Consider the following 27,529-nt stretch of genomic DNA (forward strand, 5'->3'; position numbering starts at 1 on the left):
ACATGTATGAACGAGTCTCCTGAAGGTGAAATTTTGGTTTTATTTTAACTGACTATAGCAGATAATAACATAAACTATATATTTTTTCAAAATCAGCAGCCTAAGCCCATCACTGATGATGTAATCATTGAGGAAAAGAAGTGCCTCCAGACACTTCCTCTCTATTGTAGCATCTGCTTGTAATGCCAAGTTTAATCCCTGCAGGCACTGTTGGTGTGAGGTGTTCTCACTCATCCCCTGTCTTCCATGCCTATGCAGCTTCTTACACCTTAGCTTGGCTTCCAGTGAACCTCAAAGGCAGGAAAATCTAAATTCTCCTGGATATTGGCTCTCATGGTTTAAGTCACACCCTAAAAAGATAGTTCAACTCACTCTAATGCTTCTAAAGTGAATTTTTTTTTTAATTTTAAGATTTACTTTTAATTGTGTGTGTATGCGCACATGAGTGTGGGTACTCATGCAGGCCAGAAGAGGGCACTCAATCCCCTGGAGCTAGAGTTATAGGCAGTTGTGAGCCTGGTATGGGTGCTGGGAACTAAACTGGCCCTCTGCAAGAGCAGTGTGTGCTCTTCACTACTGGGTCATCTCTGATGCTCCTCACGTAAATCTGAGAAGAAAGGCTCTGATGGAGTAGGGTCCAAACCCCTGCTGTCCTTCAGTGACCCTGGGAATGTTTAGGCAGACTGAGGTAGAGAGAGGTACAGAGGAGATGAATTCTCATAGCTTGAACTCAAGTTATACTAACTTCTGGAGGGTAGTCTGAGGTAAAGAAGGAGAAAGAAAAACAGAGTTCCATCAAAGAAAGGAAGGCTTAAAGAGAATAGACAAGATGGAGCCAGGGTGGAGAGATGGAGCCTGTAATAAGCATCAGAGTCCCGAGGACCACTTCTCCACTCGGGTCAGGCCTTAGACGATGGCATTGGTTAGTAGAGTTAATTTGTCCTCTGACCTGGACAGAGGACAGAGCTGGTCATTAGACACGGCCTGAAGCCAGGCGTTGGGAAAGGAAATCAGTATACAAGCTGATTGTATTACGGCAGCTTCCGTTTGCATGGCAACACGCAGGATCACTTCTAAAGCTTCCAAGTCTTCACCGGGATAGGAGGCGGCCTAGTGGGGACCCAGCCTGGCCCGAACCAGGTCGCATCTCCAGTCTTCTTTAAGCCACAGAGAACTTGAACCAGGTGGTATGGTTGTACTCCTCTCCAGGTCCCAGCAGCACAGGAGGGAACTGGGGCTGTGGAAGGAAAGGCGCCGTTAGACCTTGCCAGGCACCATGGGGTGTGCCTCTGCACCAGTCTCTGAAGCCACGTGTGTGTGTGGACTGGAGCCAGCGAGGACAGTGCGTTACTGATTTGCAGGGAAATGAACGAAAAATCTACCACCGCGCCAAGCCTCCTTCGTCAAAGCGAGAACTGGCTACAGGAAGCAACGCCCCGACTTATATTCTGAAGCATGGTACAAGCTGCTTCCCACGGCTGACTGGTTGAGCGGCAGTGCTCTGAGTGGCCAGCAGGGAGGAAACGGGAGAACAACCCAGAAGACAAGATTCGGATGGTCTCGTAGACTGGTGTGGGCTGGCAAGATGGTTCAGTGGGTAAAGGTGATTGAGGCTCAGGCTGATACGCCTGAGGTTTACCGCAGGAACGCGCATGGAGGAAGAGAACTGACCCCTGAAAGTTGTCCTCGGACCCCCACGGCACGTCCCTGCCCATACCCCACCCCCACCCCCGCCCCCGGAAAGTGCAGAAAATCGATGGGAAGGGACAAAGAGAAACGCTGAAGACAGCCGTTGATGGTACGAGATTTGAGCTTTTAACAACAGTTACTTGGCTGGGGGTTGGATGATTTGCAAAGCACAAACGCGGACTTGAATCATAGATCTAGCGTGACTTGAGTGTCGGGACCGGTGTGACACCGGATCGACAAGCCAGCCGGTGGCTTTACCTGGTTGACTGCGTCAGGCCAGTTCTGGGTCTCCAGGCAGAAACCGGAGTGCTTGGGATAGACCGCTCCACCCTTGCCCCTCAGAGTGCCATCCAGGAAGTTGCCGGTGTAGAACTGGACGCCGGGTTGGGTGGTGTAGACTTCCAGGATCCGGCCACTTCCGGCATGGCGCACCCTGGGGACAAAGACAAGCCGCATCTGAGCCGGGAGGGAAGAGGCCAGGAAGCAGCTTTGGGACGGGAATCGGACCTGGCCGCATGCACATTGGGGCCAAGAAGGATGCAGGAGATAAGAACGGGACAAGGATTCTGGAAGCTTCACAGAGGAGGCGTGTTGGGTTTGAGGACCCTCAGAAACAACTTCTCGGATGATCTTGGCCTCTCTGGGGCATGGTAACACAGTCGGACCGCAGTCGGTCATGGGAGATAGGCTGGAGAGAGGTAATTCTAGGGTCCTGACATTCTTCTGTTGTGGTGCTGGAGATGGGACCCAGGGCCTGGTCCTGGGCCTGTGATCACTCTGCCATTGCTGCTGAGATATGTTCCCCCAAGGGTGTGGCCCAGGCTGCACCGGAACTCACAAAGCTCTACCTGCCTCTCCTTCTGGAGTGTTGGGATTAAAGGCATGTGTCCCCATGTCTGGCCATGGGGCTCTAAAAGAGTAGTTTGTTTATTTAGTTTTTTTTTTTAATTTTTTATTTATTTGTTATGTATGCAGTGTTCTGCCTGCAGGCTAGAAGAGGGCACCAAATCTCATTACAGATGGTTGTGAGCCACCATGTGGTTGCTGGGACTTGAACTCAGGACCTCTGGAAGAGCAGCCAGTGCGCTTAACCTCTGAGCCATTTCTCCTAGTTTTGGTTTTTGAGACAGGGTTTCTCTGTGTAGCCCTGGCTGTCCTGGAACTCACTCTGTAGACCAGGCTGGCCTTGAACTCACAGAAGTCAGCCTGCCTCTGCCTCCCATGACTTGGCCTGGGTCTGTACTTCTTGCTAAGGGGGTACTGATATAAAGCAAGGCCTGTGTCAAACAGTCTTACCAGGGGGCAAATCACACAAGAAACCATTCAAAGTGTGTTTTTGCGCCAGTGAGATGGCTCATCAGTACATGTGCCTGTTGTACAAGCCTGACCCTGAAAATCAACTTCTGAAAGATATCCCGCCCCACCCCACTCCATCCTCTCCCTCTTCCTCCCCGCAATGCACACTAATAATAATAATAATAATAATAATAATAATAATAATATAATTTTTAAAAATTCTAAATGCAAAAATACAAACACATTGTCAACCAAGAGGCTGGAGAAAAAAAAAAGTGTTTGGGAAGAAGGGGCCAGGATTTGAATCAATGGGGAGAAGGCAGGAAGGGCTCCTTGGGTAGGGGCGCTGAGGAGAGGAACATGAGTAATAGCTATGTAGTAGGAAGGTGTCTTGAGCAGGTGGAACCCCAGAGGCCCTGATTCCTAGAGCCCGGAGATTTGGGACGCTCTTTTTGTCTCTTTCAGGGGTCTGAGTCACCTCCCCCCTGGGACTCCTTTGAGTCTACAATCATGAACTGACTAGCTGTTCGTGCCAAGCATGTTCTTAGGTATTCGGGTAGAGATGGTCTCTCCCCAACAAAATGCCCCTGGGAACTGGATTTGCTGAGAAGAGTGTTCGCACTCACTTGTCTATCAAACTGGAGGTGGGAGTGGCCAGAGCTGCAAGGGAAGCGCAGCCTCCAGCTCTGTCCCACAGACTAGGAACGCACCAAGGGCTCTGGACCGTCAGTGAAGGCAGGGTGACCAGAACAGGAGAATTAGGGCCTCCGACAGAAAAGGGGCGTACGGGACAGGCAGAGAGGATGCTGGGTAAAGGGTCAGGCAGATGTGAGGTTGGGGAGGATGGATTCACTTAGGGCAGAGGACTTCAGGCTGTGGTCTTTGACCCCTGCTCCTGTCAGGTGCTGCTGAAACTGTCCTAGGGAAGGCTCCTGACAAGAACTGCTCTTTCTTCTCCCCTGCAGAGACAATAAGGACGAAGTTCCCAACCTTGCACAAAAATGCTTTTCTTTCGATCCCTTCAGACAGAAATTGTGGTCGAAACCATGGATGTGATGATCCTGCAGGTGTTTCCCCAGCTCCACTGGCTTTCTCAGATCGAATGCAGTTCCTTCTACTGGAGCAATGACTCCTGGGAAGAGATCGGAGACAACAGAGGTGGCTATTTATTACCAAGACCAAAGCTTTCTTTCTATACACTGTCCCAAAGGCCTACCGGGTCTAGTCTCTCGGCCTTCATTTCGACGTGTAGAAGAGATGGGAACCTGGATCCCGAGGAGAATGAGTTGCTGGCTTCCCTGGATCAGAGTACGCAACTGATTGCCAAATGCAGCATCTAAAACTGCATATTATATTTAAAATGGACGAAAGGGGTGGCACGTGGCTCTGCTGGTAGAGCGCTTCCAGAGCATACAAGAAACCCTGCATTCAGGCCCCTAGATGTGATGGTCCACGTCTGTAATCCCAGCACGCAGAAGTAGAGGCAAGAGGACCAGAAGTTCAAATGTGCCACACACATTTAACCCCAGCACTTAGTGGCAGAGGCAGAGGCAGGCGGATCTCACTGAGCTCAAGGCAGCCTGGTCTACATAGTGAGTTCCAGGACAGCCGGGGCTATGTAAAGAGACCCTATCTCATTGCTGCCCCCCTCCAAAAAGATGGGACCTTATCTCAAAAGCAAACGAAACCCCCAAATAAAAAGTACATGCACATGCCGGGTGGTGGTGGTGCACGCCTTTCATCCCAGCACTTGGGAGGCAGAGCCTGGCGGATATTTGTGAGTTCGAGGCCAGCCTGGTCTACAGAGCGAGATCCAGAACAGGCACCAAAACTATACAGAGAAACCCTGTCTCAGAAAGAAAAACAAAAAAAAGGACTGGGGCTGGAGAGATGGCCCAGAGGTTAAGAGCACTGACTGCTTTTCCAGAGGTCCTGAGTTCAATTCCCAGCACCCACATGGTGGATCACAACCGTCTGTAATGAGATCTAACGCCCTCTTCTGTGTACATAATAAGTAAATCTTTAAAAAAAAATACAAAAAAAAATCAAAGAAACACATACTTTTCATTAAGAATTTTGATGATTGGTCATTGCTGTCTACACCGCAGGATTTAGAACCCTCTAGGAGACATCCCTGGCATGTCTGTCTAGCTGTTTCTGAGAGTTCAAAGAGGAAAGCCCCTGGATATGGGTGCCCGTCTCACTGGCTGGAGTCTCAGATAAAAATAATAGTCAAGCCGGGCGGTGGTGGCGCACGCCTTTAATCCCAGCACTCGGGAGGCAGAGGCAGGCGGATCTCTGTGAGTTCGAGGCCAGCCTGGACTACCAAGTGAGTTCCAGGAAAGGCGCAAAGCTACACAGAGAAACCCTGTCTCGAAAAACCAAAAAAAAAAAAAAAAAAAAAAAAAATAGTCAATGAATAAAAAGGGAAAAGGGAGGCAGGTGGCTGAGACTGAGCACTGTAATCGTCCAGATGTGAGGAATGCACTGCCTCAGGCTTCTGCAGCCACAGCCGGAGCCGTGGCTAAGCCATACTTCCCCACGGTGATGAACCACGCCCTCTCAAACCGGGAGCGAAATCAAGCCTCCTTCCCTTAGGGCTGCTTTTGCCAGGTCCTTGTTACAGTGATGAGAAAAATAATGACTATAAAGGTTGAGCTGGATAAGGGGTAATGGTTGTTCTAGTCTAGGGCTCATAATGAATGACCAGACACTAATAAGTTCTGAGATTCACAGTGAGTCATGTTCTTGTTGTCTGTCCCCATACCCCACCCCTCTCTACCCCAAACATGGTTACTCTGTGCAGCCCTGACTGTCCTGGAGCTCACTCTGTAGACCAGGCTGGCCTCGAACTCTCAGAGATCCGCCTGCCTCTGCCTCCCGAGTGCTGGGACGAAAGGCGTGCGCCGCCGCCGCCGCCGCCGCCGCCGCCGCCGCCGCCGGCGCCACCACCTCCCAGCTGGTGGTGTACATCTTTAATTCCAAACTCAGAAGCAGGAGGATTTCTGTGAGTTCAAGGCCAGCCTGGTCTCCACGGCAAGATCCAGGCCAGCCAGGGCTCCATGATCTCCTCTCAAAAACAAAACAAATAAACACAAAACCACTGAAATAATTATATAAGTGAAAAAAGAACCTGCTTGGCCACTAGAGTCCTAAGTTCTGCTTCTGTGGCTTTCTACATGCTATGAGGAAACAGGACCTTTGGACAAAAGAGAACATCCCTTTTTAAATTCCAGAACTGTTCCTGATGCAGGAGGCCTGGGTTCCTTAAATCCACCCAGGGCGTTGGGGGTCTGGAGTACAAACACCTGAGCAAGACACCGTCACCCAGGCAAGACCATCCTGGTATCCGGGCTCTCCGCCTGGGAGTCTGGGTAGCACAAAAGAGCTACCACAGCCAGCCTTAGGAGAGACAAGGAAGGCAGTGGTTTGGGAAACGCAAAAACAGCTACGTCTTTGGCTCCGAATCTTCTCTTTCTTAAACAGAATCCTGACAAGGTAATTGCCCATGTGATGAACTTAAGTGGTGATGGATGTAGACGGTACCAAACACCAGCTGATGAAGGAATTTCAGGATTCCTCACATGGCTGTTTCCTTCCATGGCAGCCACTGTTGCTTGTTCCTCCCACACCATGCAGGAGACATCACCAAGCTAGTCACGAGGCGGCGTGTGCACACACCACCGTCAAATCTGGTAGTCTTCCGTACCATCTTCTCACACAATGCGTCTGAGCGGTTGTTTCTAAATTTACCCCTAGGCATTTTAATAGATAACTCTCTCTGTGATGACATTTTTCATCTAGGGTAATTTGTCTATTTAAGATTCCTTGGGCTAAGCCGGGCGGTGGTGGCTCACTCCTTTAATCCCAGTACAGGGCAGAGGCAGGCAGATCTCTGTGAGTTCGAGACCATCCTGGTCTACAGAGCGAGTTCAAGGATAGGCTCTAAAGCTACACAGAGAAACCCTCTCTCGAAAAACACAAAAAACCAAATAAACAAAAAAGATTTCTTGGGCTAGGCAGATGGGTTAGGAAACTTGCTGAGCAAGAGTGGGGACCTGAGTTCAAATCCTCAGCAGCCACACAAAAAGCCAGGTGTGGTTGTACACACAAGCGCCTACGGCTCGGTGGAGGTAGCATCCGGAGGGATGCTGGGCCTTGCTGGCCACCGCCCTAGCTCCAGGCTCGGAGACAGACCATTCCAAGGGAGGGACGCAGAGCTTGATGTCCTGACATCCTCTGGCTTCCGAATGTGCACATGGGTGCACGCACACACAGAGTTCAAAGAGACCGCTATAATCCTTTCGATTTCATCTTTCTGTGATCATTTCTCAGTATTGGTTTCTCGCTTTACGTATTGAACAAGATTAAATGGGAGTTGTTCTTGATGCTTTATCTCCCCTCCCCCCACCCCATGCTAGAGGCTGAAGCCGGAACCTTACAAATACTAGTCAGGCATTCTAACAGTGAGCTACATCCCTAGCCCTGTTCTATCTATTATTTTTTCCCTCCCTCCAGTGAAGCAGCTCCTCTTTTTAAAATCATAATGTCAGCTGCCATTGTTGTTGTTGTTGTTTAGAGATAGTCTTTCTTTCTTTCTTCCTTTCTGGAGCTAAGGACCGAACCCAGGGCCTTCGCTTGCTAGGCAAGTGCTCTACCACTGAGCTAAATCCCCAAACCTGAGATAGTCTTTCTGTGTAGCCCCAGAGAGCCTGGACCCGACTACGTAGTCAATGCTGGTCTCAAATTCACAATCTTCCTGCCTCCGCTTCATAAGTGTTGTGATTACAGATGTATGTCTGGTTATTTATTTTAATTAATTAATTAATTAATTAATTTATTTTTTTTTTTTGGTTTTTCGAGACAGGGTTTCTCTGTGTAGCTTTGCGCCTTTCCTGGAACTCACTTGGTAGCCCAGGCCGGCCTTGAACTCACAGAGATCCGCCTGGCTCTGCCTCCCGAGTGCTGGGATTAAAGGCGTACGCCACCACCGCCCGGCTTTATTTTAATTTATTTATTTTTATTTTATGTGCGTGGGTGTTTTGCCTACATGTATGTCCACGTGAGGATGCCAGATCCCCTGGAACTGGAGTTACACACAGTTGTGAGCTGCCATGTGGGTGGTTGAACCCAGGTCCTTTGGAAGAACAGCCAATACTCTTAACCACTGAGCCATCTCTCCATGAACCAGACATCTCCAGATGTCTGGTTCTTTATTCCTTTTTTTCTTTTCTATACTTATTTTGTTATTCTTATTGTTTAAAAATTTTATTCTGTGTGCGTGTGTATATGTGTGTGTGTCTGTGTTGGTGTACGTGCACATGAGTGCAGGTACCCTAGGAGACCAGAAGAAGGCAGATTCCCTGGGGCCAGAGTTATACGTGGTTACAAACATCTGACCAAGGGTCTTGGAAGCAAACTCATGTCTTCTGCACAAGCAGTGTGCACTCTTAACCACGGAGCCATCTCTAAAGCCCTTGCTATTATTCTTGTTCACGCTCCTTGCACTAGACACCTAGTTCCCTTCTCATTTACACTTCCTTGGTTATTATAAGTAGGGCAGATTTTCTTCGCAGCAGTACTTCAGCTATCTCAGATGTGAAGAATTTTCATTATAAAAAAAAACCTAGCCGGGCGGTGGTGGCGCACACCTTTAATCCCAGCACTTGGGAGGCAAGAGGCAGGCGGATCTCTGTGAGTTCGAGGCCAGCCTGGTCTACAGAGTGAGATCCAGGAAAGGTGCAAAGCTACACAGAGAAACCCTGTCTCGAAAAACCAAAAACCAAAACAAAACAAAACAAAAAACCAAAAAAAAAAAAAAAAAAAACCCAAAAAGCAAACAAACAAAAAACCCCTATATTTACATTATTTTATGCTCTAATGTACTGTAAGTTTTTGTTATATGTGATTATAATACATAACCATTTGATAGACATTAGAGGTCCTAAGAGAGCGAAGACACTTTCTGATCCATGTTGGCTGTTTCTTCTATCTTAGGAAACTTCCGAGGCCTTTTTATGGTCTGAGTCACAGGAAAATGTTTGGCTCCTTTTGTTTTGTTTTTGAGACAGGGTCTCACTACACCAGGCTAGCCTCTCTGCCTCTGGAGCTGGGACTAAAGGCAGGCACCACCACGCCCCACCCACATTATTCTTTGATTTTTTTTTTTTTTTTTGTTTTGTTTTGTTTTGTTTTTTTCGAGAAAGGGTTTCTCTGTGTAGCTTTGCGCCTTTTCCTGGAACTCACTTGGTAGCCCAGGCTGGCCTCGAACTCACAGAGATCCGCCTGGCTCTGCCTCCCGAGTGCTGAGATTAAAGGCGTGCGCCACCAACGCCCGGCACATTATTCTTTGAAGCAGTGGCTCTCACTGGCCTGGAACTTGGTCAGTCTAGGCTGGCTGGCCCAGTGAGCCCCAAGGTTCTACCAGTCCCTGCCTCCCCTGTCTGTGCCACCACGCCTGGGCTTTTCTCTGTATGTCATGGGGGTTGAACTCAGGGCCTTAAGCTTGCAAGGCAGTTGCCCTTTACAAAGCCTGGGTTATCCCCCCCCCCCCCTTATCACTTTGAAAGGAAGGTAGTAGAGACACTGCTTGCCAGGAGGTGGTGCTACAAACTCGAGACGCAAGAGCAAGAACAGTCTCAAACACTGAGAGCAGTCAGTCCTCCGCACCCTGATTATGGGGAGAATTAGGAGCTAATTTTGGATCTCAAAGGCAAATTCTAGATGGTGGGGATCTCCCGGGTACGTTTTGTTTTTTTTTTAACATTTATGTAGACTTTAGTAAGTATAATCATATAATCATAATCAAGTCAGCTTGTGGAGAAACTGCCCAAGGTACACAAAGTAGGAGACACATGTGGCCATCTAATGTTTCTATTTCATTCTTCTTGCAAAATATTTATCAAAGTTGTTTACTATACAGTTTTTCAAGTGTAATTTTGGTTTTGGAAGTCCTTTATTGTAAATGTATATATGCACACACACACACACACACACACACACACACACACACACACGCACACACACATATACACACACACACACACACATATTTGTTGTTGTTGGTTTGTTTTTTTTCCAGACAGGGTTTCTCTCTGTTGCCCTGCTGTCCTGGAACTCACTCTGTAGACCAGGCTGGCCTCAAACTCAGAGATCCACCTGCCTCTGCCTCCCGAGTGCTGGGACTAAAGGCGTGTGCCTCCACTACCTGGCCACTTAACTTTTTCTTAAAGCCATACTTGACTCAACCGACAGTCTAAACTTTGTGACAGACCTAATGATTATGAATACTTCCCCATAAGGCATACGTAGAAGATTATAGGAAATAAAGAAGCCATGAAATTTCATGACAATAGTACAGGGCACACCGCAGGCCTGTCTCGCTTACACGGGGTAAACTGCAAGTCAAGGCTTACTTCTTCTTCCTTAATGAAGCTGCTGTCTGTCATGGGCTGCTTCACACATTCCATGGACATATTTGATTGGTGATATGTATCAGGAGCAGAGCACACAGGAACGAGTCAAATATTTCAGGGTAAAGCATGCAGCATCGAGCAGAGGTTGGAGAGGGTTCATTCTTAAAGACTATGACGTGACATAAAATTAGAAATTTGGAGCTGGGCGGTGGTGGCACACGCCTTTAATCCCAGCACTTGGGAGGCAGAGTCAGGCGGATCTCTGTGAGTTCAAGGCCAGCCTGGGCTACCAAGTGAGTTCCGGGATAGATAGGGCTACACAGAGGAACCCTGACTCAAAAAACAAAAACAAAACAAAACAAAAAATTAGAAATTTGGAATAGAGCTGGAAGTGGTGGCGCACGCCTTTAATTCCAACACTGAGGAGACAGAGTTAATTAATTTGGAATAGTTCCAAAAGTAAGATTTTCTTCTTTCCTTCCTTTCTTTTCTTTTTTAAAAATTCATATGCCCTCAATGTGTTTCATGTGCAGATATGTGGAAATTATGAAATTTGTCCCCTAGATTTACCATGCCTGGGCTTTTTCTAATAAGTGGAATGTCCTTTTCTGTAACTCCCAAAACACTCCGGTAAAGTCCAACCGATCACTTAAGACTATTTTCTAAAGGCTGAAGAGACGGCTCTGCAGTTAAGAGCACTGACTGCTCTTCTAGAGGGCCCAGGTTCAATTCCCGGCACCCACACAGCGGCTCACAAAATGCCTGCTAACGTGAATTCCAGGGGATCTGATGTCCTCTTCCAGCCTCTGTGGGTAGAAGGCATGCAAACGGTGCACAGAATACATGCAGGAAAAAAAATACCCATGCACATGAAATAAAAAAAGCATCCTCTCTAAGTCATGCATGGTGATACAGACTTGTGATCTCAGCATCACAGGGATGAGGCAGGAGAATCACCCTGAGCACCACATCTGAGGTACAGAGTAAGACTCTATCTCAACACAACAGTAACAACAACGGGGGGGGGGGGGGGGTAATCATCTGTAGCTAAATGCTTCCTGGTTTTGTTTAGCTCCTGTGGCCCTGCAGCCAATCACTTGAACCCAAGTAAACACACAGAGACTTATATTGCTTATAAACTGTATGGCCGTGTGGCTCAGGCTTCTTGTTATCTAGTTGTTTTTTTCTTCTTTTTCCACAGTTGAGGACCGAACCCAGGGCCTTGCGCTTGCTAGGCAAGCGCTCTACCACTGAGCTAAATCCCCAACCCATGTTATCTAGTTTTTATACCTTAAATTAACCCATTTCTACAAATCTATACCTTGCCACGTGGCTCGTGGCTTACCGGTACTTTACATCCTGCTCCTCATGGAGGCGGCTGGCAGTGTCTCCTGACTCAGTCTTTCCTTCCCAGAATTTTCCTCTCTCTTTATCCCGCCTACACTATACTTCCTGCCTGGCTACTGGCCAATCAGCGTTTTATTTATCAATCAATCAGAGCAAAACATTCACAGCATCCCCAGTAGTCATCTACAGCCAGGTACGGTGCTGCATGTAATCCCAGCCCCTAGGGACTGGGCAGGAATATCTCAAGTTTGTGATCAGCCTGAGTGACACAGTGAGACCCAGTCTAAAAATGAAAAGCTGTGCAGTGGATCTTTGTGAGTTCGAGGCCAGCCTGGTCCACTGGTCTACAGAGTGAGTTCCAGGACAGCCAGAGCTCCATAACAGAGAAAATCTATCTCAAAAAACCAAACACCAAAACCAAAACCCAAAAACAAAAAAGTCAGAGTACCCTCTAACCTGTCTATTAGCATTTTTCCTGGGAAAGGACTCTAACTTCCACAGTCAGACTAATCCCTTTTCTACTTTGTTCTCATGAGACATGGAACAGGCTTTCTGAACCATTCACCACACGCTGGGATGGTCGAACTATTGCACAATAGCAAGCTTTTGGCCTCTTACAAAGATGAGTTCCCCAAGGGCAGGAGCAGTGTGTTAGAATTCCTGGCCACTCCCCCAGCTACATGACTGCACCTGCGCAGTCATCCTAGAACTTTATGTCCTATGTAATCCGTGTGCTGTGTGACCATGTAATTTGTGTGCAGCGTGATCACGTAATCTACATGCATGTGTGGCGTAGCTACGTAAGCCCATATGCGCATGTGCGGGCGGAAACTATAAAAGCATACTCCACTTATCCCTCTTCCCTTTTTCCTACACGATCATTCCCATGGCCTGAGCACATCCCTTCTGTTCCCTTCCCTTAATAAACTCTTATAGTGGGTTTTGTCGTACCTCGTGGCCTTTCTCACACGGTAAACAGCGCCGCTTAATAAATAACACAGTGTCCTGAGTGCCATAGCCGCCGGCATGAGCTAGAGCCTTTGCTTGATGGAAAAGCTGAGGCTGCCTGAACCAATGCTGGAAAACAGGAGCCGTTATGGGGAGTCTGGGAAGGCCCGTGAGAACTGCCTCATCCAGACCCCTTACTTTGCAGAGAGAGAGAAACACTGACCCAGGTGCATGGGGACTTGCCCGAAGTGCTACGTCTCCAGAGCCCCAGTCACCGAATGTCCTTGAAGGCCCTCTCTGACGCTCTATGAGGTGAGGGGGCCTTGGTGACAGCAACCTTCCACCCTGAGCCCCCAAATCCTCTTGGTTTTTCTAAGACTCTGGAAAATGAACCAGCTCTTTTTCACTTTGGCTAATCTGCATATGTGAGTTTCTGCTTCGTGCTAAGAATAGAAAAGAGACGTCAATCATGCTTTGAACAAAGCTGAGCGCACAGAAAATGAAAAGGAAATGGAAAATGTGTCCGCAGAGAGGATGTCATATCATGGTTCTGGTTTAGAAGCCACCAGATCCCTCCCTCCCCACCCCCTCTCCCTCCCTGTCCGTCCATCCACCCATCCATCCATCCATCCATCTCTCAGTGTGCCGCAAAACCTAAAGCCTGGCAGTTGGTAACCTCTGACCCAAAGACGTGGGGGTACAGCCCAAGGGCTCAGGAGTGAGTTGACTGAACCTGCTTCCTCATTCCAGCAGAGCCTGAGTCACACAGCGGTAAGGACCCCTCGCGTGCTGTTCACGCAGGCCACAAGACCTAAAGCTGCAGGGAAGCTGCTGTGGTGAGGGTGGGCTGGATGTAACAGCCTGGGGCTCGCTTGGGAGAGAGGCAAGTGAGCTGAGAACATTCGCAATGGGGTGTTTTTCAGCGATGGGCTCCTGACCTGAACCGGGGTCGGGTAGGGGTGGAAGGGAGGTCATGAGTGGGTGGGTGAGAGCCGAAGGAAAGGGTAGAGGGATCAAAGGACCATGGGTTCTTGTGGTACTGAAGAATGATGGGATCTCATGGACAGACATCCTGAAGAGAGGTCAGAGGCGGCAACGGGAGGAACACAGTCAAACCTAAGACAGTAAAGGACAGGCTCATCTGAAGAGAGAAGGATTAAGGGTCCAGGAGATCAGGACGGCACCAGTATGGATAAGGAAAAGGCCACGAATTATGACAGGGTGGTGTTGGAGTGACAGTGACCCGGAAGTGAGGGGTAGGGACAGGAGGAGGCCGTATGGACAGGGTCCCCAAAGACTTCATGAGCACAGCGCTCTGGCCATAATAGCTGCGTCAGTTTGGCAAGATGAAGCGGACCTGATCGTTGAAGACAGAACTGTCTGATGCTAGATCTGTCACCAGGGGTTGGTCGGCCTCATACTAGTCACATCCTTGACAGTGTGAAGTGTCTTCTGAAAGTGAAAACTCAGCCCTTTTGCAACTCAGGGGCCTTGATTTCTCTTATCTCACCGAGGGCCTCACCGGCACATTTTATCACCAGGAGTGTGGCCTTTCTTCATGTCTGTGGCAGACTGAGGCCCCGTCTACATCCCATCCCTCAGGTCCCCTTTCTGACGTGGTACTGACACTCCCTCACTGACAGCTGATATCTTTCCCCCCTAGAACTTACACGCACCTCAAGAACTGCCTCAAACAACAGAGGTGCTGGGTGTGACTCCTGAGCTGAAGTTAGGAAATACACAGCGGCTTCAGCCTGAGCTGCTCTATCAGGACATGTGCTTTGGAAGCCCCACCACCATATATATCATCAGGAAGCTTAAGAAGTCACAAGGCGGAGTGTGTGCAGTCAGGGTGACAGCCCAACTCGGAAGGGGAGACTGCAGATGTCCCAGCAGCACCGGGTTGGAGGGACTGGTTGGTTATGCAGCAACAGCTCCAGTACATCGCTCCAGCACGTTTTTGCCTCTCCGAATTTAACTGATAAGCCCTAGGGGAGGCTCCTCTCTCTCCATCCTTCTCTCCTATGTGCGTTGTTTTTAAGTGCCTTCAAGAGAGGCTACATCAGTAGCCTGGATCCTTGACTTTACTTTTGGATGGGGGAAAACCAAGCATAGGTAAAGGGGAGTGCTGGGGGACCCGAGTTGAATGCACAGAACCTACGTTAAAAAAGGAAAAAGTTAATTAAAAAATTTAAAATGCCAGGCACAGTGACATGTGACCCCCGCTCCAGGAAAACACAGACAGGCAGCTGCTTGGGGCTCATTGGCCAGCGAGCCAAGCCTAATTGTTAAGTTCCAAGTCTGTGAGAAATCTCCAAAGACAGGGTGAATGGTACCCAAGGAAGGGCATGTGAGGCTGTCGTGTGGCTTCTGCGTGCATGTGCACACACACAAACAGGAATTTGAGTTCAATTTTTTCTTTAAAGTATCATCTAGCCGGGCGGTGGTGGCGCACGCCTTTAATTCCAGCACTCGGGAGGCAGAACCAGGTGGATCTCTGTGAGTTTGAGGCCAGCCTGGTCTACAGAGCCAGATCCAGGACAGGTACTAAAACTACACAGAGAAACCCTGTCTCGAAGGGAAAAAAAAAATCAAAGTATCATCTATGTCAATTGTGTGATTGTGGGACTCAGGTGGGTCAGCATTGGTTTTCCAGAGGTGTGACAGGATGAGTCAGGATTGGCTCATGCGATGAGGGGCAGGCGATGATAGACTTCTGCTTGGGACACAAGCTAGACACGTTTATATGGCATCACACAAACCCTAAGGGGTTCTGAGCTCTGACAATTCGGGTGTGGGGGTAAAAGATGTAAGAAACAGGGTAGACAGTGAGCTGCTGCTTATGAACTCTTGATCAAAAATAGTGAAATAGTTGTCTGCTTTTTCTGAATGTGCGTCGCTTTAAAAAAAAAAAAAGCAATATCCTCTACACATGTGCTGTGGCTTGCAAGCTCCCCAACACACCCCACATGCAGATACGCACACCCCCACATACAGATACACTTACCCCCACATACAGATACACACCACCACATGCAGATACATACATACTCACATATAGATACACCTACCCCCACATACAGATACACACTCCTCATATACAGGCACTCCCCACATGCAGATACATAGACCCCCACATGTAGATATACCCCCCACATACAGATGCACACCCCCACATACAGATACACACCCCCACATACAGACACCCCCCCCACACACAAATAATACTAAATAACACTCTTTAAAAGGAAGAGGAGAAGGAGAAAAGAATAGAGCCAGCAAGATGGCACTTGTCAGAAAGCCTATGACCTAAGTTTGATTCTTGGGACCCACACTGGAGAAGGAGAGAACCAACTCCCACAAGTTATCCTCTGACCTCCACACACACACCATGGCTTGTGTGTGTGCATACATACATGAAACGTTTTAAAAAAATGTAATCTAAAAACTTTAAATCTGGTAGAGGCTCTCTAGAAAACTTTGGTGAGATAGGTAGGAAAATGTTTTCTCCAATAATGTTTTTTCTTTCTTTAAAAAATAAAGGGGTGGGAGGCTGGAGAGATGGCTCAGTGGTTAAGAGCACTGGCTGCCCTTCCAGAGGTCCTGAGTTCAATTTCCAGCAACAGTTCCTGAGACACGGTTTCTCTATAGTCCCGACGCACCTGGAACTCACTATGTAGACCAGGCTGGCCTCGAACACACAGAGATCCTCCTGCCTCTGCCTCCCAAGTGCTGGGATTAAAGGTGTGCACCACCACGACTGGCTGACCCATGTTCAACTGCTGTTCACATGGAACCCTTCTCCACTCCCTTCGGAACAGCGCTCGCCCATCTATAATGAGATCTGGTGCCTTCTTCTGGCCTGCAGGCATACATGCAGACATTTTAATTTAATAATAAATTTTTTTAAAAAAGGATCAGGAGGCAGAGGCAGGCGGATCTCTGCGAGTTCGAGGCCAGCCTGGTCTGCCAGGGATGTACCACAGTGGAAGGTACTTTCCCAGCACATGCAAGGCCTTGGGTTCAATCCCCAGCACCATGCACATACACAGGAAGTTTAAAAAACACTGTGTCTTCTGAAACTCGTTTTTTTTGGGTTGGGGATGTAGTTCAGTTGGTAGAGTGCTGGTCTAGGATACATGAAACCCTGGGTTTTATCACTAGTCCTGCATAAACTGGATGCTGCCTGTCTACAACCCCAGCACATGGGCAGTAGAAGCAGGAGAGCCAGAAATGAGAGGTTACTCTGACTACAGATTCAGGCCAGTCCGGAATACATGAGGTCCCGTGGTCCCGTGTGTGTGTGTGTGTGTGTGTGTGTGTGTGTGTGTGTGTGTGTGTTCCCAGGGATTAATCCTGGGGCCTTAGGCAAACACTCTACCACTGACTCATACACCAAGGTTTCCTTTTGCTTTTTATTCTAAGGTAGGGTTTCACGAAGTTGCCCAAGCAGACCTTGAACTTGAAATTCTCCTTCCTCAGCCTCTCAAGCGGCTGGGATTACAGGCCTCCGCCATCAGCTCCAGTTTAAAAACAAAGCTTCTGTTTTCCTTGTATTTTGCTTTGTAAACCTACGTAAAATATCTTTGGATTCAGATGAGCTCAGATACTGAGTGACCTTGGCTAAGTTCTGTGTCTTTGCAGGATTTAATTTCCCTAATACCAGCATCTGCTTGGCACACGATTAGCTTGTTTTGATTGTTACACACGTGCATGCACACGTGTATTTGGTAAAAGGAAAGTGTTGGAGCACGGCCAGTTTCCTTTAAGAACAGGCTATTTCTGTTTTGTTTTTCACTTTCCACTGTTAATTATTTAAAGGTTTAGAACAATGGGTTTAAAACTACGTGTGGAGTCATGAGTTCCCTGGAGAATCCTGAGAGCTATAGACTTTTTCTCTCTCTCAGTAAATGTGCATATGCACACACAGAAGGTTCTAGAACTTCCTAAGTCCAGCCACGCCTTATACTGCGAAGCATCACAGAGCATACTACCTTCCCCTGACTGCAAGCCAAAATTCACAGGTGGCATGCTGCAGTTACATCACCAGTCACGAGGAGTATACTGGCTGATTTCCACTCACAGCAGTGCAGGAAAAGGATCCAGGTGCCACACCAGGGCCTCCTTCTGCAGCATTTACAATCCCTCCGCTTTCTGGCAGGCACATACGACAAACCCACGAAGGCAGAGATGCTTGACTCAGTGTGAGCAAGTCAGAAATAGTAGGGGAAGGAAGCATGGAAAAAAGCAGGGCTTGCTCCTAACGACAACCTCCAAAATGCAGCTGCAGAGGCCAAGCGTCCACCCCTGGGTTTTGGTGGCTATCAGAAGTCACTGATCACCAATAACGGTGACATCACTTCCCTGGATCATCCTGTTCACCTGTTTGGTAATCGGACTCCACAGAATGATTGGTCTGGACTGAACCATCATTTTTTTTTAAAGATTTATTTATTTATTATGTATACAGTGTTCTGCCTGCATGTATGTCTGTAGGCCAGAAGAGGGCACCAGATCTGATTACGGATGATTGTGAGCCAACATGTGGTAGCTGGGAATTGAACTGCTGAGCCATCTCTCCAGCCCTGAACCATCATTTAAAAATTTTTTTTAGAGATTTATTTACTTTGTAAGTGCTTTCCTTGTACAAATATGTGTGTACCACATGTATGTCTGGTACCAGTGGAGGTAAAAAGAGGCGTCAGATCCCCTGGAACTGGAGTTACAGGTGGCTATAAGCCATCATGTGGGTATTAGAAACCAAACCTGTGTCTTCTGCAAGAGCAACAAGTGCTCTTAATCATTGAGCCAGCTCACCACCTTGAAATTATTTGTTTATTTATTTATTTTGGTACTTGGAGACAAGACAATCGCCTGCCTGCTGGGATTAAAGGTGTGCACCATCACCACCTTGAGAAGATATATATTTATAAGCCCTGAACTCAGGAATCTGAGGCAGGAGGTTGATAAATTTGAGTTCAAGACAGGCTGTGTTACATATTGAGCTGTTACCTCAAAAAAAAAAAAAAAAAAAAAAATTCAAAGTGGACCGGGCAGTGGTGGTGGTGATACACACTTTTAATCCCAGCACTTGGGAGGCAGAGGCAGGCGGATCTCTGTGAGTTCGAGGCCAGCCTGGTCTACAGAGCGAGATCCAGGAAAGGCGCAAAGCTACACAGAGAAACCCTGTCTCAAAAAACAAAACAAAACAAAACAAAACAAAAAAGCAAGGACATGGTGGCACATGCATTTAATCCCAGCGCCCAGGAAGCAGAGGTGGCTCTCTATGAGTTCAAGACCAGCCTGGTCTACAGAGTGAGGTCCAGGACAGTCAGGGCTACACAGAGAAACTCTGTATTGAAAAACCAAAAAGATATAGTTTGGGCCCAGTGTAGTACTCTCAGCACTGAGGCAGGAGGACCATGAGGCCAACCACCAATATATAGTTGAGATCCTTTTGGTGCTGAAAAACCAAAAGGAACATCACATTTAGTAGGAGTCCCATCCAGACACACACACACACACACACACACACACACACACACACACACACACAGAGTCTGCAATGAGATGGTATCAATCTTGAGCCATTCTTTTGCAGAATGAACATCACAGATGGAGAGGCCTAAAGACAAGGTAGAGTCAGGGGGAAATGACCAGAATGACTGAGCTATGACGTAAGAAGAATAGTCCATGGGCCTGAGACGTTTGCCTGAAGAAAAGACTCAGAAAAGATATGACAACGGCCTTCTGAAGTCTTATGCCACCTCTAAAGCGACCCAAGAACTGGAATCCCCGAAAGAGGCCACGTAGGGGTCAGTTCTAAGTAGATGGAGTCTAGTTCAATATTAGAAAGGCTTTTCCAAGATGGGCAGTGGTGGTGCACTTGTGCCCAGCACTCAGGAGATAGAAGCAGGTGGATCTCTGTTGAGTTCAAGGCCAACCTGGTCTACAGAGTGCCAGAACAGCCAAGGCTACACAGGGAAACCATGTCTAAAAGAAAAAGAGCCAGGCGGCGGTGGCACATGCCTTTAATCCCAGCACTGGGAGGCAGAGGCAGGCGGATCTCTGTGAGTTCGAGGCCAGCCTGGTCTACAGAGCGAGATCCAGGAAAGTCACCAAAACTACAACAGAGAAGCCCTGTCTCGAAGAGCAAAACAAAACAAAAAAGAAAAGAAAGGCCTTTCTGATGTGTTGGCCCAGGGTGGACAGTGAGCAGCAGTCTATCCCAGGGGCACCTCGCTGCTGTCTAGCTCTGGGATCCAGATGCGGGACCCATAAATAGGTGATGATTTCCAATTAGGACACCCCAAGATTTTTGTCACACCCATGCGGCACAAACAGTGAAGCTGGTTGTTGATTTTGGGAATAATCTGTGATATGTGGTTATTTTTTTCTTTTAAAACTTTTTATTTTGAGACAGAGTCCCACACACCCCAGGCTGGCCTTGAACTTGTTATATAACTGAGATGACTTTGAACTTCTTCTGATCCTCCTGCCTCTGCTACTCAAGTGTTGAGATGACAGGTGTGGCCACCACAACAGTTTTATTCTGAGGATGGACCCCAGGCCTCCCTCACACGTGCCAGACAGGGCCTCTACCAACTGAGCCTCATCCCCAGCCATTTTTTTTTGTTTTGTTTTCCCTTTTTTGGTTTTTTGAGACAGGGTTTCTCTGTGTAGCCCTGCCTGTCCTGGAACTCACTCTATAGACCAGGCTGGCCTCGAACTCACAGAGATCCGCGGGGCTCTCAGCCATTGGTTTTTAATACGATTTTCAGCTTGTCTTATCCAAGGAGACCACAGGCTGAATGCAACTTGCCGGAGTGTTCTGGAAAACCCAAGTTTGGGCCGGGCGGTGGTGGCGCACGCCTTTAATCCCAGCACTCGGGAGGCACAGCCAGGCGGATCTCTGTGAGTTCGAGGCCAGCCTGGGCTACCAAGTGAGTTCCAGGAAAGGCGCAAAGCTACACAGAGAAACCCTGTCTTGAAAAACCAAAAAAAAAAAAAACCAAAAAAAAAAAAAAAAAAAAAAGGGAAAAAGGGAAAAACAAAAAACAAAAAAACCCAAGTTTGACGACAGAGAGCCCAGAGCCCAGGAATGGAACGCTGGAGGAGGGAGGGGATACAGGGATAAGGGCCACTGGAGACCGCAGAGGGGCTGCGGAGGGCAACCAGAGGGAAAAAATGGTGCCCCACTGAAAAAAGACAACACAGGCTTCTGCAGGCTAGCGGGAGCTTTGTAGAGGCCCTGGCAGATCGCCGCTTGAAGCGAGACCCAAGGACCACCACCAACCAGCCCATGCCTCACCGAGGGGCTGGTGAGAGTCACGGACCCCGTAGCCCGACTGGAGAACACGGAGGCAGAATCTGTATTTTAATAAGCTCCCCAGTGATGGGTTTGCACACCGAAGCTGACAAGCACAGACCTGGGCTCAGATGGGCTGCTGCACGATCATTGAAAAAAAAAAAGGAGGAAAGGAAGCTGGAGCCACAGCAAGCACTGGGTGCCGGAGTCTGGTCTCCATGGGGACGGCCCAGCTGTTGTGCTCCGAAGCCCAGCTGCTCCAATTATGTCTTACGTCTTTAGCGAGTCGGGTTGGGAACAGTCAGAGAGATTTGCGTGAGGAGGTCTGCAGGAACGGGGCTCGTGGGCACAGAGGTACTCACTCGTCTGTTACCTAATTAAGCTATCTCGGTAAATCATCTCCAGAATGGCAGTTATTATTTTAGGAAACAACAGAAAGAGAATGATAATGGAAAGTAACACCCCGGGTGGGAATTTTTACTTCATTCCAGCAGTTGGCCCAAGTAAAGCACCTTGGGATTTTTCTGCAAGGGCGGCATTTTTGGTACGTTTTCACAGATTCGCGCAACCTCAAAGCTGGCCGGCACTTTCCTGGGCCGTCTAGTTGTGTCTGTGGCTTCATCATTCCGCCGCTGTGGGGGTGGTGGGGTGCACCCGCCCCCACCCCTTTCCACTCCACTGAGCACTTTCTGAATTTTAACTATGGCTTGCAGTGGGGGAGGGTATGGCTTCCAGATACGACGTGCCGTCCACGGCAGGAAAAGCTAAGCCGAGCTGCGGGTCACTTTCAGGTGAGGAGGCAATTTTTCACGGTTAACCCCACAGAAGGCATTTCCATGACAGTGTTTTTCCATCTTAGATCCCCATCGGGCCGGCACTGCACACGGGGATTTGCCGTTAAGTTAAAACGTTCACCCTGAAGTTGCCCTCTGCCCGGCTGTGGCCTCCAGACCTTCCGGCTCTGCCCCAGGCTTGAGATCCCTGATGGGTCTGATCTTCTCCAGAGGCTGCCAGGTCCCTGTTGTTACTATATTTTCCTACTGTGCATTCTTCCAATCCTTCACCCTCTTTCAGTACTTATGAAAGACTTTGTGGTCTGGGCTAACGGCGGAGTGACCTTCATTGACCTGTCTTGCACTCTGACCTCCTGCCCTTTCATCTGACAAAACCCTAACCGTGGGTCCTTTGTCCTGACTTCTGAGAGAACCAGGAGAAAATTCACCGAAGCCCCGGCTGAGGTTACATGAATTCAGTCAGGGTCTCGGTCTCCATCAGCTGGATTCCCTGAGTTCTCTCAGAACCATTTTACTTGACATTCTCTCTTGATTAAAACCGAACTTCACTGGCGCCCTCTCTCCTCTTCCCTCCATCTCCCATTTCTCACCCAGGCTGTTGAACACGGACAGGCTTGCAGCAAAACGAAGGAACCAGAATCTCGGGGATGAGGCCCGGGATTCTGCTTTCAAGCCGCCATAGCTGAGAACCACTCCCATGACCACACTCTCTCTTCACTTCCTGTCATTTCTCCACGTTCACAAACCGACTTCTGCCCCGCTCGCGCTGTTCAGTGGGGCTAGCCACGACACCCTTTTTTCTCTGCTCTCCACCTGGCTGTCTTCCTGGCACCCTTTGCACGGGCCTTTCTCATACCTAACACACTGGTGGTGGTTTCCTTGGCCCCCCTTGAGTTTGGATCTCCCACGGCTGCTCTCCTCAGTCTGTTTCCTCCCGGGAACCCACAAGGTAAGTGCATGTGCATATCCTGTACCTCCGACCCTCCCTTCTTTCCCACCATCTGCTCAACTGCTTGGTACCTGCCCTGCCCGGATGCCCTGCAGGTACCTTCATTGCACAGATTTCCAAAGCTAATCCATCACACTCTTAGCTCCTCTCTAAGCTTGTCCTCTGTCCTTGAAACCCCCCACCACCACCACCACCACTTAATCACTATTTAATATCTTCATCTCTACTGCCCAGGGGCCACTCGAGAAACAGTCTCAGGTGTTGTTCCTCGGGCGCCATCCATCTTGGTTTTTGAGACGATGTCTCTCACTGGCCTGCAGATTTGGCTGGGCTGGCTGGCCAGAGTGCTCCAGGGGTCCTATTGTCTCTACCTCTTCAGTGCAGGGATTATAGGCATGCTCTAAGGCATCTAGTTTTTTTATATGGGTTCTGGAGATGGAACTCAAGTCCGCAAGCACTCAACTGAGCTATGTTCCCCAACCCCAGCCTCCTGATTTTATCTCCTAAGTATCTCCATCACTACTCAAGGCCACGTTAGATTCTCCCGCTCCCCGGGAGCTTCTCTATGGCTTCTCCGGTATTCCATTCTCTCTCTAGGTATGGCCAAGCCTCAGGTAGTGTGGAAGTCAGTGAGCACTGTATGGACACGAGCTGAACTCAAGATTGCTCTGGGAACTCAGTCGAGGCAGCCTCTGATGTATTATTCAAAGCCCCATTATCCTCAGTCTCTTTGGAATAGAAAGACCCTAAGAAGCTCTACAGATCCTTGTTGGACCCGGGGGAGACGGAGCCATGAGTGATAAGTCAGATCTCCAAGGGTAGGGCTTAGAACTCTGGCAAATAACTCTCACTGTGACAAACGGACTTGATGGGAGCCCGCAAGTTTCACAGGAATCCCATGGAACCTGGCCGCGTGCTCACGTCTGAGCGATCTTCCTGCCAAATTTCCAGCAGGCTGGCTCGTGTCTGCCAATCTTGTAGCGGTGGGTGATGTGTTTCCTAGCAGGGAACACAAGCAGCTTGGGGAGTTATTCTGCAGACTCATGAAGCTGTTCTTGGGCTCGCTTTGTGGAGAGGGCCTCAGAAATGGGTCCCTTGGGAAGCATCAGTGCCAGCAGGAGAGTCCCTGGGGAACCTGCAGTGACCTCCTTGCTTGCTGTTTGGGCAGGACCTGTCCTAGGATAAGCAGTTCTAATGCCATGGGCCTAATCTTTGAGTGTCCTCCCTCCCTCCCTCTCTTCCTTCCTTCCTTCCTTTCTTGTGTGTGTGTGTGTGTGTGTGTGTGTGTGTGTGTGTGAGAGAGAGAGAGAGAGAGAGAGAGAGCCATGTGTATGAATGTGGACACACGTGTGCCACAGTGAGCATGTGGATAACTTTCCAGAGTCACGTCTCTCCTTCCACCGTGTGGGTTCCAGGGCTTGAACCCAGGTCATCAGGCTTGGTGATAAGTGCCTTTACCCATTCTTGCCAGCCTTCTTATTTATTTAATTTAGACACAAAGCTTCTGCTATGTATCTGGAGCTACCCTTGAACTCACTATGTATCAAACTTGCCCCAATCCTCCTGCCTCAGCCTCCAGAGGGCTGGGGTTACAGATGTGTACCACCAAGCCTGGCTTTAGGGCCACTCTCACCTATATTTCAGTTTTACTTTGTGTGTATGGGTTTTTTTTCTGCCTGCTTGTATGTCTGTGAACCATATGCTGGTACCGTGCCTGCAGAGACCACAAAGGGGCAATAAATAGATCTCCTGGAACTAGAGTTACAGCTGGTTGTTAGCTGCTGGGTGCCGGGGATTGAACCTGAGTCCTCTGGAAGAACAGCCAGTGCTCTTAGCCTCTGAGCCATCTCCCCAGCCTCAACTGTACTTTGTAGCCTCCCTTAACTGAGAACAGAGCCTGTGCTATGGACTCTGCTCTGTGTTCCCAGTGTAGGCAGAACTTACCCAGCTGGTTTAGTATTACTCCCCCGGGACAGACACAGTACCTGGCACACAGTGGATACTCTGTATCACCTGGAGATGGAAACTGGGAAAAGGAACAGGAGACGGACCTGGGGCTGGAGGGGCTTGTCTCTAGACCTGCAGGGCTGAGGGCAGCAGCTGACATATGGTCCTCTGTTTCTACTTGCAGAGTGGACCAGTGTGCTTGCCGGCTCATCCTCTGTGTCTGAGGGCCCAGGCCTGAAGCCAGACACGAGCTGACGGACCTGGGAAGGCCATTTCATGCATCAGATCAGGCAGAAACAGTAGCCAGCTACTCCAGGCCCTTCACTGCTATTGCTTCTCTGGTGGAATTTGGGGACATGGCTTTTCCTTGGTATGCCCCCTTCCTCCTTTAGCTCACCTTCCAGCTCCCTTCAGGAAGTGCAGCTGTGATGATCTGGGCAAAATGGAACAAAACACCCAACCCAGCCTGAGATTCCTCAACAGGAAAACACTATTGCTTCTCTCAGACGCGATGGTTACCTTTACGTGCACAACCATCCAGAAAGGCAGCCACAGACTGTTACTACCGAGAGGGTAGGGGGGATGACAAGAAAACCCCTGTGCAGACCCAGATGGCTTGGCTAGCTCACACGGCATCTGCCTCAATGCCTCAGGCTCTCGGGAGCTGCTGGATCCCCATAAGTTCTTTCATCAGATTTCTAGACACAAGGCCATGAGTCAGGGACATCTTGGCTAACATTCCACGTGGTCTTTGGGTCAGAGTTTTAGAACTGGGACAGGATGCCAGAGTTCAACTCTTCTGACTTTCCGTATTTGGTTGAGAAGGACCGGGGTTCTCTAGGGCGTGGCCAGTGGGGACAGAACCTGCTTTTCTGAATCCCAGTCCTCACACCACGCTGCATTAACACACTGTTTATAACTCAGCAAGGAGCTGGGCGGTGGTAGCAAAAGCTGATCCCAGCATTCGGAAGGCAGAGGCAGGTGGATCTCTACGTTCAAGGCCAGTCTGGTCTACAGAGTGAGTTCCAGGACAGCCTGGCTCAAAACAAACAAACCAACACCAGCTGCAAGGGGGCTGGCGTGGAGAGCCTTGGGGGGGAAAAGCAGCTGTTCCTAGGACATACAGATCATTTCTTAGTTGGTTTCATTCTTGTATTTAGCATTGACTAGATTTTCTTCTTTTAGTTTTTTTGTTTTTGTTTTTGTTTTTAAGCCGGGTATGGAGGCACACACCTTTGATCCCAATACTCGGGAGGCAGAAGCAGGAAGATTTCTCTAAGTTTGAAGTCATATATATATACATATATATATATATATATATGTATATATATATGTATATATATATGACTGCATAGTGAACCCCTGTCTTAAATGTATAAATTCATTTTATTATATTGATTTTAACATTTTATTTATTTTGGGTGTGCCTTTGTGGATGTGTGCACGCATGTGAGTGCACACATGTGCCACAGCCTACACGTGGCCGTCAGAGGACAACTGTAGGAGCTGGTTTCTCCTTTCGCCACGTGGAATCCACGTGGAATCCTGGTGGAACCCTGGTAACGGGTGTCTTTTATCTGTGGCACCATCTCACCAGCCCTAGGTTAGTTTTTCTAGCTGTAAACCAAAGACATCAAGCCCTTCTCTGGCTGTACAACTATCCTGATAGATGGACGTCTGTGGAACTTCTTCAGCTGTGGACGAACAGAGAGAGGGGTCTTCGTGGCGCCAGACATGACCAAAACCACGCACAGGAAACAAAGCGGCTTTGGAGAAGGTCGAGAAGGACAGGCAAAAAGAAAGTGTGAGTCTTGAAGGGTGAGAGGGGGTTTATGAGGTAAGGTGGGTATTTACAGCCCCCCCCCCCGTAGGATGGGGGTGGGGGACGTTCAGAGACTGTTGGGGTGTGAGCAAGGCATGGCAAGAGAGTCCCTGGGAAGCAGCTAGTGTCTGGCTGGGTAGCAGTGTAAAAAAGGTGTGTGTGTAGGGGGTCGGGGTGGGCTGTCTGTTTTGAAATGAAGTGTCAAATAGCTCAGGCTAACCTCAAACTTCCTAGGTAGTCAAGCGTGACCTAGAACTTACAGTTGCCCTGCCTACACCTCCCGAGTGCTAGGATTAGAGGTGTGTACCACGACGCCCAGTTTATGCAGTGCTGGGACGGACTCAGAACTTTCACACATGCTCGCCAAGCAATCTCCTGACAGAGCCACTGCCCAGACCCTACAAAGATATTTCAAAAGAGCAACTATCGAAGTAAGGTTTGCAGTTTAGGTGCATTTAGGAACCAGAAGGAGAATAAACCTTTAAGGTTTCATTTTTCAGTGAGAGAATAATCATCTAGATTCACTTGTCCATTCATTTATTGGTCAATATTTATGTGCCCATAATGTAAGTCAGGAACTGATCAGATTTAAAAAAAAAAAGTCACTTAAACCAGGAGAGTACTGACGAAGATGGAGTTGAGTAACCGATGTGAAAGACTAAAGGGACAGACTTGAGGAATACCAGCAGCTAAAAACCAGGAGGACCAGTGACTAGGGACATGGGGGAGGCAAGAGAAATGTCTCCGTGGATGATTGAAATAAATACCTCAGGCATTATTTTAGGTTATGTAAAGACTTGAGGAATTTTCTGTGAGAACTCCAGAAAGACGAAAACCCACCTGTTAGCACTGGATAGCCAGTCTTCACCTGCAGCATCTTGGAAACAAGAGGCAACCTTGGAATTTGTTCTCTCTTTGGAGGAAACACAGACCCACCCTCGAGAAGTAATTAGATCATCGACGGGACTGTAGGTTGAACGGAGAGGCTGAAATAAAATCAACACGTCTTGCTGG

The 27,529-nt window shown here is 48.6% G+C and overlaps 1 protein-coding gene across 1 annotated transcript in view; it reads right to left on the reverse strand.

Annotated features, from left to right (window-relative positions):
• Nucleotides 1-429: 429 nt before the first annotated feature.
• Nucleotides 430-27,529, reverse strand: part of Galm (galactose mutarotase) — a 57,215-nt gene continuing 30,115 nt past the window's right edge. Inside the window, exons 5-7 of the mRNA XM_059248468.1 lie at nt 3,976-4,117; nt 1,948-2,122; nt 430-1,237 (exon numbers count right to left, since the gene is read on the reverse strand). Of these exons, the coding sequence (XP_059104451.1) occupies nt 1,160-1,237; nt 1,948-2,122; nt 3,976-4,117 (395 nt within the window). The 3' untranslated portion in view covers nt 430-1,159. The remainder of the gene's footprint in view (nt 1,238-1,947; nt 2,123-3,975; nt 4,118-27,529) is intronic.

The sequence above is a fragment of the Peromyscus eremicus genome, chromosome 22 (genome assembly GCF_949786415.1).
Source record: "Peromyscus eremicus chromosome 22, PerEre_H2_v1, whole genome shotgun sequence".
In the NCBI taxonomy this organism is placed as follows: domain Eukaryota; kingdom Metazoa; phylum Chordata; class Mammalia; order Rodentia; family Cricetidae; genus Peromyscus; species Peromyscus eremicus.